The following is an 11641-nucleotide window of genomic DNA, read 5'->3' as shown; positions in this document are numbered from 1 at the left end:
AACCACTGCTGTAGTGGTCTTATATGCATCAGTGCCCAATATACTGCTGGAGCTGTGGAGGTTAAAAAACCAATCAGCCTCATCACAAGTCTTATAGTTGTACTTTTTTCTCCCTGACACTGATGTATCAAAGTCTGGAGCTTTATTACCTTGTCCTGTGGCAGATATAATCTCTGAGACAGTGAATCTACTCTGAATCCCAAAAATTGGATTTCTTGCGTTGGAATCAGATTTGATTTTTGTCGATTCACTAGCCACCCCGTCTGTTCTAAGAGATCCATTACTGAACTCTTGTGGTCCTCCAGTTTGTGTATACTGTCGGCCACTACCAGCAAATCGTCCAGATAGGGTATTATCAGGATGCCCTTTAGATGTAAAGCCCCCACTATCTCCGCCATTACTTTTGTAAATATTCTGGGTGCTGAAGAGATACCGAATGGGAGACAGCAAAATTGAAAATGTTCTAGACCTGAACTTGTCTTTACAGAAAACCGAAGGAAAGCTTGAGATTCTTTTCTTATTGGGATATGCCAATAGGCATCTGTTAGATCGATATTGATCATAAAACAGCCTGGAGATAGAAGGTTTCGCATTGTAAAGACTGTCTCCATTCGGAATCTCTCGTACCTTATATAAGAATTCAGAGGTTTTAGGTTTAGTATCAGCCGATACTTCCCCGTGGGCTTTTTTACCAAAAAAATTCTTGAATAGAACCCCTGTTTCTCCTGATCTACTGGGACCTTGCATACTACTTCCCTTGCCAGCATATCCTGTACTATTTGTAACATAGCGTTTTTTTCCTCTGGCACTCTGGGGGATTGAGTCATTAAAAATCGTTTGGGAGGAGATCTTGAAAATTGGATCTTGTACCCGTTTTCTATTAGGTCTAGAATGAACTTGTTCTTTGTCATTTCCTTCCAACCCAATAGAAATGTCTTTAATCTTCCTCCCACCTTGCTGGCGTCATGGTTTATCCTTATTTTCCGTTGTTCTAAACAACGGATTTTTCTTGGGGAACCCCCTATTGTTTGCCCAAGGCTTACGTCTCTGCTGTTCTCTGCCTTGTGTTTGTCTTCTCCGAAAAAACGGTTTCTTTTTAGGCTCAAATTTCCGTTTCTTGGGAAAAGTTGTCTTTTTACTGGCTGTACGCTCTAACACCTCCTGCAGTTGTGGCCCAAACAGTAAATCCCCAGAAAAAGGAAGGCTACAAGCCCTAGCCTTTGAGGTCTGGCTACCATCCCATGTTTTCAACCATAGGTTACGTCTTGCATTATTTATAAGTGCTGTGGATTTTGCAGTTACTCTCAAGGATTCTGAGGCCGCATCAATCACATAATCGTTACCCCCTTCAACTACCTCAATTGCTTCTAGAATATCCTTTTTTGGTGCATCCTCATTCACCAATTTTTTTATTCTTTCTAACCATACAGACATGGTACGTGAAACGCAGGTAGTTGCTGCGGCTGGCTTAAAGTTAGTCGCACTAGCTGACCAGGCTTTCTTTAGTGAGAATTCAATCCTCTTGTCCCCTGGATCTTTTAAACGACCCAGGTCCTCAAATGCGAGTTCGTTATCTTTTTCTACCTGACTGAAAGCTACGTCCAGCTTGGGACATGACTCCCACAATTTAGCATCCTCTTCTGAGAATGGAAACCTTCTCTTAAATCCTTTTGAGATAAATAGTCTTTTCTCAGGTTCCTTCCACTGTAAAGATATTACATTTTTCATTGAGCTATGAACCGGGAAGCATAATTGTTCCGAAGGTTCCATGCCCAAATACAATTTATCGTGTAACGATTTCTCAGCTATCTTCCTTTGCGGTATGTCAAGGGTTGAGTAGATTGCTTTAAGCAATTCCTCCGTTTCTTCTGACGCGAATTTAAATCTAGATGATGTGAATGCCTCATCAGTTTCTTCCTGTTCTGAAAACTCCTCAGCAGACCTAGAATCCGGTTCCCCGGTCTCCTGATGACTTTCCTGTTCCTCTTCTGAGGAGTAGATTACTCTGGGTGACTTTCTAGTAGCCTTTTTAGGTTTACTTATCTGTCTAGTCTGCTGCTCCTGCCCTGAGGTGGTTGGCAAACTTTCCCTAAAGGCCTTAAAAGTTTCCACCATCTCTTGGCGCATTGTAAACATAAAGTCTTTACAGGAAGCAGTGTTATCTTCATTAATAATACTTGATATACATTTCTGGCATGATGCTTTCGGCCAGTGTAGTTGTAGAGGTTTATTACATAAAATGCAACTCCTGGGCCTATCAGAGCTATCAGACTCCATAGCATCCTGAAAAACATACAAATAATGCAATCAATACCGGATTCTACTCAATGTTCCATACATGAGCATATTATATTGATAAAAATCCAGCTGAATCCGCCACTATTTTACTAAGTCACAGAGATGAATAAGACCATCATGGTCAAAACATATCTAAGTCTGGATTATTGCATAATAACCCTTAATACATTGTGGCCAATAAGTGAACAAATGATTAAGTCTGTCTAGCTCTAAGGTAACATGCTATTATCTTACTCGAACACATGTGTTTAAATAGCATAATAATAACCCCCAATCACAGGGTATGCCGCAATGAAACAAAAAACTGCCGTTTATCAAATATGCATATACTTGCTTCCCTGCTCAGACCACCAGATCAGACAGCGGCAAATAATATCAGCCATCATCCGCATGCCAGACCTGCATGATCCAGCCAGCAACATCAGACCTCGCAGATCAGACGGGCGCTTGTCCTCCGACTCTGCCCCACTTACCTGATCTGCCGTCTTCTGTTTCGCGTCCATCTCCTCCAAGAACGCCACCGCATGTGGAGATGGACGCCGCGACCTCTAAACAGGCGCCCGACCCGGATCCGGAAGTGACGTCACCGGACGTGACATCACCGTGAGGGCGGAAGTTCCACATCCACAGCGCTAATGCCCTCGCCTCCGCCTGGACACGCTGCAATGCTCACCGCTCCTTCCCGAGGCCACCATTCCGCCTCCGCTTGGTGTTAGCCTCTTCCGTTGGGCGTATGGCCTCCGCCTTAGCTGTCTCCAAAGTCGCTCCCCTGGCTGCCGTGCACCTGCCGACTCCACCAAAGGCTTCCACAACCGTGGATACAGGTAACCTCCGACCAAACCAGGATAGGGCTACCCCACATACTAGTTCTTAGATGGCCTCAGCACTGCCTGGCTGCTGACCACCTTCCCTAGCTAGAGAGCTAGGTGTTCCCCGGAACAGGAAACACATAGAACTGGCAGGTAGAGATTAGAGGTGGAACTTATAGAGAGCTAGATCTTTGTGTTTCCTGTTGGGGGCGGGCCTAAATCTCATATGTAGCACCTGTCCTGGAGGGTTATTTGAAAAAAGGAATAGATTTCTCATGAGAAAGGGGTTATCAGCTACTGATTGGGATGAAGTTTTTTCCTGGTCACAGTTTCTCTTTGAAGGCACAAGCACAATACTGCTTAAACCACATCTCTTGTAAGAGACACCTTCCACAGACAATGTATATATTCTAACTTATACCGCCTAAGACGACAGCGTGGATTTTATTTTTTAACTTCAGATGTTTTAACCAGTTAGTATTTTCAAACAAAATATTTTGTTTGAAGATGCGCACTCATTAACCTCAGCAAGCAGAACTTCTTGTTCTGTTTACTTATATCATGCAAAGCGGCGCAGCGAGTGTTTTTATTGTTACCTCAGCAAAAACTCAGTATACAGAGGCGCCAGAGTAGAGTAAAAAGTTTTAAAAACCGCTTAAAAGCAGAGGGGGATGTTAAGGTGGACTTACCCCCCCCTTACAAAAAAAGGAAACTCACTCGAGTCACGTGAGCGCTCAAACCTATTGCTTGACCCACTGAGCTGTGCTCCCATTTTTGCCTGAGGAAGTGGGGTCACGCCCGCGAAACGCGTTGCATTTGTGGAGTTGAATAAATTATTTGTCAATTCTGTTTTATCAAGACTCGAGTGAGTTTTCTTTTTTTGTAAGAGGGAGATAAGTCTACCCTAACATCCCCCTCTGCTTTTAAGCGTTTTTTAAGACTTTTTACTCTACTCTGGCGCCTCTGTATACAGAGTTTTTGCTGATCTTCTAGTCCACCCTGGGTGGAGGGGTGCATCCCCATCTACAGAGAGTGACTTCTTAACCTGAGTGGGGTCAGGTCCTAATGCTCCCCACCTGCATTTAAAGTGGTTGCCTATGGGTAACCCGTGTTTGTGAGTATATACACATAAAATTGTATTGAACGCTTCATTTTACCTGACAATACTGCACCATATTGGGCTCTCGATTCTCTTCTTGTTTTTAAGCACATTTTATAGTTACCTGTTCCACACACTGGACTGGCTTGCGACTTGCAGCACTGCATTCTTGACATCCTCTTCTGACTTCCAATCACGTTCTTACATGTGGTCTGGGCTCCGAGGATGTGTCAGCTGTGCAGCTCCACCTGGTGGCGGAAGAGGGGTAATAGAAGAGTATCTTGTAGTATAGTTTTAACGCTGCCCAATCCTGTGCACAGGACACAATAATGCGTGTCCGTCCGTCCTCCGGCACAGATCTCAGACGTCTAAAGACAGTTGAGCTCCGTAACTCGGTCAGGAGCAGTTTTCATTGGCTCCTGATCACTGTGAGCCAATCAAGCCAAGGTCTGGTTAAAAGGGACCAGAGGCTCCGGTCCCAATTGAGTTAAGTTTGGTTTGTATTAAAAGTCAAACAACATATTTGGAAAAATAAAAACCATCCACTTTAATATAGCTTACATTGCACAAACGATTTAACATAAATCAGCCAATTTCTTTAAATCTTTCTACAAATATACACTTAGTCTCCATCCGTTATGGAAGCTTCATGGAAAGTCAGGTTTGCCAAAGTCTCCTCATCATCTCCTTCTCCAAAGTCCATTGGTGCCCAAGTAAAATCATTAACCTGTGAAGTGAAACATATCACCACTATATGATGCAAGCATTTTATTGAGTGTGGTACGATTAAATGGAAAGGTTTGCCAGCAGTCATTTTCCTTTTGGAAAAAAAAAGAAGCAAACTCTAGAAAGTGAACTATAAAAACGAGGATTCTAATTCACCATTTATGCCTTACATTCATCCTGGATGATATGTGTATATCATCGATAGGGATGGAGAAGAGAATACAATGATACAGCAGGGAGACCAAAGAAACCCAATCCTGATTGGTTAAAGCCAATGGGTACCACTTTAAAAATCAAAAAGTCAGATACTTACCTAAGGAGAGGGAAGGCTCAGTCCTAATGAGCCTTCCCTCTCCTCTCCCGGTGCCCTCGGTGCTGCGCTGGCTCCCCCGTTCACGTCCGCCACTGCAGGGACTTCGGAGGTCTTCGGGAGCACTCAGGCTTCTGAAGACGGGCCGCTCCATACTACGCACGCGCGAGTGCGTCATAGAGGGCGCTCACGCATGCGTATTATGGAGCGGCCCGTCTTCGGGAGCCCGAGTGCTTCTGAAGGCTTCCAAAAGCTCCCTTTGGCTGCGGAAGTGGCAGTATTTGACCGAACTGGTCGAATACTGCCACGGGGGATCCTGCGCAGGACCGGGCACCTGGAGAGGAGGGAAGGCTCATTGGGACCGAGCCTTCCCTCTCCTTAGGTGAGTATCTGACTTTTTGATTTTTAAAATGGTAAACATTCACTTTAAGTCAAATTTCTTGTGGTTTGCCTTCCAAATACAACTCCTCTTACATGAGTAACATCCATCTACAGCACCCCTCTTTTTCAAATACAACAGTTCCCAGTTTCAGGTTTTAATCCCGCTTATGCTATATTTTTTATTTGTAGTGACATCTGAGTAAATTTCCTTTGTGCAATGGCTGCCAAGATGGCTACTGGCCTAATACTATTTTTGGACTGAGCATGTGCCTTGAGAAAGGAAGTACAACTTCCTTCTTCCTTTTTGTGATGAAGTTCCTGTGGGTGTGGCTGGCTAGATGTGGGACTTGAGCCCTTTGAGAAGAGTTTCGAATCCTGGCTCAAGCCAGTACGTAAAACAGAAACTCCTTACTATAAACTGGTTGCAGCTCTGGCACTTTGAGTCATGGTTACATAGTTATTTGGGTTGAAAAAAGACATACGTAAAAAGTTCAACCAAAAAACTGCCAGGAAAAAAAGCACAATATAAATGTTCTGTGTCTTGTCTTGACAAAAGAGGGCCATTACAGATGAGGACACTAAAACCCCCGAACATTTATATCGCGCTTTTCTCCTAGCGGACGCAAAGCGTCAGAGCTGCAGCCACTAGGACGCGCTCTATAGGCAGTAGCGGTGTTAGGGAGACTTGCCCAAGGTCTCCTACTGAATAGGTTGCTGGCTTACTGAACAGGCAGAGCCGAGATTTGAAACCCAAGTCGCCTGTGTCATAAACAGAACCCTTAACAATTACACTATCCAGCCACGCCATGTTAATATTAGTGATTTTACCAATATTTTAATATCCACTATAGTAGAATATTAGTAATTTTTCCCGAAATGTCCTAACCAAATCCTGTTCTCACAAAGAACCCTCCATCTTGATGACTAACACTAACCAGTCCCCCCAGGTGGTGCCCAAAACCTAAAACTCGCCTGATGGGTGAATAACCTTAGCCCTTTCCTCCACACCTAAAACTCTGGTAAAAAGTGAAGGTGCAGTGGGTAGGGAGGTATAATCAAATACTTACTGAACCTCCTGTTCCCCTCGGCCACTTGAAACCGGGACATACTGCGACTGAGTGGAGGAGAATGGTGAGTGAGAAGGAAACAGGAGGTGTGGTAAGCATTTGATTATACCCCCCTATTCACTGCACCTTCACTCTATACCAGAGCCTTTCTGCTCTGGTATCCTTTAAGACCACCCCCCCCCCCCATGCCAATCCCTTAAGACCGCCCCACCACCAAAAGCTCCCATTAAAACATCGGTTCCGGGGGCAAGTTTGGGTGCGGGACTTGCCCTATAAAACATTGGGTGCTGAGGCCACTTGGGCTGAAAACTGCGAGTATAAATAGGCGCACTGCAAAATGTGACTATAAACAGTTGCAGTTTGCAGCGTGAGTGGCCCGATACATAATATTTTATAGGCTCGTGCTTAAATTTACACTGATAACCGATGGGTTAACCGGCGCCCAAATGCAATGGCGTGTAATGCTCTGAAATATACATGATCCAGAAAATATGTACAAGTAGAAAACACATAACATTAACAAGCTTATATATCAGCAGCATATGAATAAAAATAAGAAACCAGAGTATCACATGAGAATCAATGAGAAATACTGAAGATATGATTTAATCAGCAACCACAACGGCAAGTAAATACACAATCAAAATTGCAACAGAATATGTCTAACACACAGTGAGGTGCCATTCTGGAGCAGGGGCTGACATTTTATCGAAGTGTTGGACCTTATCCATGAGGTTGGCTTTAATTCTATTGTTAATCATACTTTCATGAATCCTATCAATAACAATGACTGCTGATGCCACTGAGAGGCTATGTCAGCTTTTGTTGTGCTTGGTGTACGGCAGTTTTTCAGTTGCTAAAACTAGCAAATATATAGTCGGATCAGTCTACTCTAAAGGATACCCGAACTGACATGTGACATGATGAGATAGACATGTGTATGTACAGTACCTAGCACACAAATAACTATGCTGCGTTCCTTTTTTTTCTTTGTCTGTCTGAAATAGTTAAAATATCAGGTATGTAAGTGGCTGACTCAGTCCGGACTCAGACAGGAAGTGACTACAGTGTGACCCTCACTAATAAGAAATTCCAACTATAAAACACTTTCCTAGCAGAAAATGGCTTCTGAGGGCAAGAAAGAGATAAAAAAAAGGGAATTTCTTATCAGTGAGGGTCACACTGTAGTCACTTCCTGTCTGAGTCAACACTGAGTCAGCCACTTACATACTTGATATTTAACTCAGGCAGAGAAAGAAAAAAAGGAACACAGCATAGTTATTTGTGTGCTACGCACTGTACATACACATGTCTATCTCATTATGCCACATGTCACTTCGAAAATCCTTTAAAGGACACCTTAACCACAGGCTTACACCCCCCTACAAACCAGGCGATTTTTTACAATTCAGCACACTGCAGAATTAACAGTGTGCTGCACAGCCATACAACTTAGCACACAAATGAGTCTGCCCTCCTTTTCTGCCCACCAACAGAGCTTTCTGTTGGTGGGTTCTGATCGCTGCTGCAGGCTGCTTTTTTAAAATTAATTTAATAGTGTTTTATTTTTAAATAAAAATGTGTATATTTTTCCCTCCCTCCATTCCAAAACCTGGGTCAGCGCAGGCACAGTATGTCCACGAAGTACATGCACACTCACGTGGGAAGACGTATCCGGCGCGTGCCCTCTGACCTGGACATACTATGTGCGCTTGCGCAGTGAGTCTGCTTGGGCACCTGGTGACCGCAAGTGCTGGCTACCTCTTCCTGAGGGAACGTGCGTGTACTCCCGCGGACATACTGCACCTGTGTCTACCCCGCCGACCAGGGCTTTGTAACAGGGCCGATTACCGATGAACGGAGGCTGATGACAGGCCAGGCAAGATGCGGTAAGTCTATGTGCACCTCCCCACACATGGCGTCATTTACAGACTCAATTAAGGGCTAAGGTATCCTTTAAAGTGGACCCAAATTAAAAATACAAGATTTCAGAAATAAAATCTGTTTTCTTAATTATAATAAATGGCCTTTTTTCAGCTGAATGTTGACAAATATAAAATATTTTACATTCATTGGTGGAACCCCAGCATTCATTTCATATTGCCGGGACAGAATCCGGCAGACTGGTGTAGTAGATGGTGTCTGGCACAGGAGGAATTGCTAATGGCTGCCACCTGTATAACCCTAGTTATGAAAAGAGAAGGGTGAAAAGCATGCACTGAAATGCTCAGACTTGAAGGAGTGTTTACTTATCTTTGTAAGTGTCAGAGTGGTGCAACTATTTTGAATTAAAAAAAATGTTTGGTTTGAGTCCGCTTTAAATGAGAGGAATATGGAGGCTGACATATTTATTTCCTTTTAAACCATACACGTCAAACTCTGGCCCGTGGGCCAAATCTGGCCCTCAGAGCCATAAAATTTGGCCCCCAAGTGGTTTCCCCACTTTGCATTGTAAGTGGCCAACTCTAGACCACGATGGAAGCTATATTGGAGAAGAAGCCCTATAACACCAGGTAAGCCATATGGGGAGGTAGGGTGAAAGCACCAATCACTAGGGAACTGTATAGGGGAGGGTGGGGGCCACTAGACACCAGGGAAATGTATTTGGGAGGAAGGACCATTAGACACCAGGGAACTATATAAAGAGGAAGGAGGGCCACTAGACGCCAGGGAACTGTATGTAAGGGAGGAAGGTGGCTAGTAGACATTGAGGTTGGCCCGCAACTTAGTCCCAGTGTTCAATTTCAGCCCACTTTGTATTAGAGTTTGACAGCCCTGGTTTAAACAATGCACTTTGCCTGGCTGCGTTTGTTCCTAATACTTTTAGCCATAGACCCTAGACAAACATGTAGATCAGAAGTGTCTGACAAGATTAGCTGCATGCTTGTGTCAGGTGAGCGATTCAGACACTCAGAAGTGACCGAATACATCTTTATTTCTTGGTACATAACTAGAGCATTTGATTACTTGCATTTGATTTTTTTTTTCCCTCACACTGATTAAACACTGCAAATAAATGTTCTGCCGGTTGAATCTCTGCTCTCTGTATGGGGTACTGAGAGTGGCAATAGGGTCTTTGTAAACATAACATGAATGTTGTATATTTAGGTGATGGTTGAATGTTGTACCTGAATAAGTCCCTGCAACTCCTCTTCTGTAAGACAATCCACAGCATCATCTTCATCAGAAACATACTCCACTGCAACTTTCTCACTATCTGCAAGCAAAGAGATTGTCAGAAGGGATGGCAATGCTTAAAACTCATGGAGAAGCAGGTGATCAGTTTGATCAGCCAATAGATTTGTACGTTTCTGATTTGCTGGTCACCACAACAAATCAGAACCTTACAAATCTATCAGCTGATCAAACTGATGACATGCTTATCCGTGAAGTCTACGAAGCATCGCCATCCCTAATTGCCATTGAAACTGCAATACTCAGTATAGTTATGAGCAACACATTAGGGAAGAGAGAGCATTTACTGTACATATCGAATGCTAGAGCAGCAATAAAAGACAAGTTACTTAATCTCAGCTACAATTATGCACCATCATCCACCAACCTCAAAAAATATAAACTCAATTTATCAAAGGTACAGATAACAGTATGCTGGCCAAAACAACAACTATGATGCTATTAGGCTATGTAAAAACAAATGCAAAACATGATTGTGGTTAAATGGAAAAAAAGAACAAAAGGGCAAATCTGAAAGCATTCAGGAAGAAGGGTATTCCTCCTAGTCTTCTAAGGGGTATACTTTACAAATGGTATGGTTTTAAGTTCATGTGGAGATAGCCCAGATTTTCAGAATGTGGAGTAGAGATGGGGCAACCTAAAAGGGGGCACTAAACCCTTCCTTGCCTGCCCAATTAACAACAAGGCAACCTCTGCTCCAAAGCACTGGCTGGAGAATGCTCATGTGGATGGCGAGAGGTGTGGCTATGGGCATTACTTCAGACCCAGGGAGTACTAGCAGCAAAATGACCTGTGACAGCTCTCTGCTGAGTACTACAGAAAAGATAGTAGTCTTTAGCATGCGCCATATCCGATACAGATTTATTATAAGTAATGCATCTAAACTTAGAGAAACCGTGACCAAGAATTGAACTTCATCCCATTCAGTAGCTGATACCCCCTTTTACATGAGGAATCTATTCCTTTTCACAAACTGATTATCAGGGGCTCTGTATGGCTGATATTGTGGTGAAATCCCTCCCACATGAAACTGAGGACCAGGACCCTTGTTGCATTGTGGGAAATAACAGCTGTTTACAACTGCCAAAAAAGCAAGCAGCAGCTACTTCCAGTGACATCGCCTACCAGCAGTAAAAAAATCTCACCATGTGATACATGTCAGAATGTAAATCAGGGAGAGGAAAGCTTTTACAATGGGAAAACACTGACTAAATAATTTATACATAATTATTGTAAAAATGAAGGACCTTTTTTTATTAATTATTTTCACTGGAGTTCCTTTTTAAACTTACCTATACCACCTGGGCCCCATTCAGAAGGCTTCCGTGTGTTTTCTGCAGGGCTGTGGTGTCCGAGCAATATTTGGGTACCTGGAGTCGGAGGTTTCATAAATTGAGGAGACGGATGACTTTTGTACAGACTCCACAGCCCTGGATTTCTGGATGAATTAAAATACACTGCTGCTCCGATGAAGTACTTCAAATCCTGGCTACAGCTACTGTATCAATCCAGATGGCACTGCAGTGCCCTCATGGTCACAGATGTAAGATTGGAGTACAGCGCACACATGTCCAGGGTGCCCCACATACAACCCTCCTGACAACTCAACTATTCCAGTTGCTCCAACACATTTACTGTCTCTAAGATACCCTGGAGCCTCTGCACTAGAGGTTGAAGAACGGAATCAAACCACTCCCCAAGGCTCTCAATAAGGGTTCCGATCCCAGCCACAATTGGTCTCCCCGTCAATGGCTGT

At 43.6% G+C, this 11641-nt stretch overlaps 1 protein-coding gene across 2 annotated transcripts in view; it reads right to left on the bottom strand.

The window, feature by feature from the left end:
* Positions 1-4728: 4728 nt before the first annotated feature.
* The window catches only part of RDM1 (RAD52 motif containing 1), a 43128-nt gene continuing 36215 nt past the window's right edge, over positions 4729-11641 (bottom strand). For both annotated transcript variants that reach the window (XM_068262248.1, XM_068262249.1), the window contains 2 exons: positions 9819-9907; positions 4729-4933 (listed from right to left, as the gene is read on the bottom strand). In XM_068262248.1, the coding sequence (XP_068118349.1) occupies positions 4829-4933; positions 9819-9907 (194 nt within the window). In that variant the 3' untranslated portion in view covers positions 4729-4828. The remainder of the gene's footprint in view (positions 4934-9818; positions 9908-11641) is intronic.

The sequence above is a fragment of the Hyperolius riggenbachi genome, chromosome 12 (assembly GCF_040937935.1).
Source record: "Hyperolius riggenbachi isolate aHypRig1 chromosome 12, aHypRig1.pri, whole genome shotgun sequence".
NCBI classification, from domain to species: Eukaryota; Metazoa; Chordata; class Amphibia; order Anura; family Hyperoliidae; genus Hyperolius; species Hyperolius riggenbachi.
Note: the sequence above shows the minus strand (reverse complement) of the source record. Positions and strands in the feature narration are given on the sequence as shown.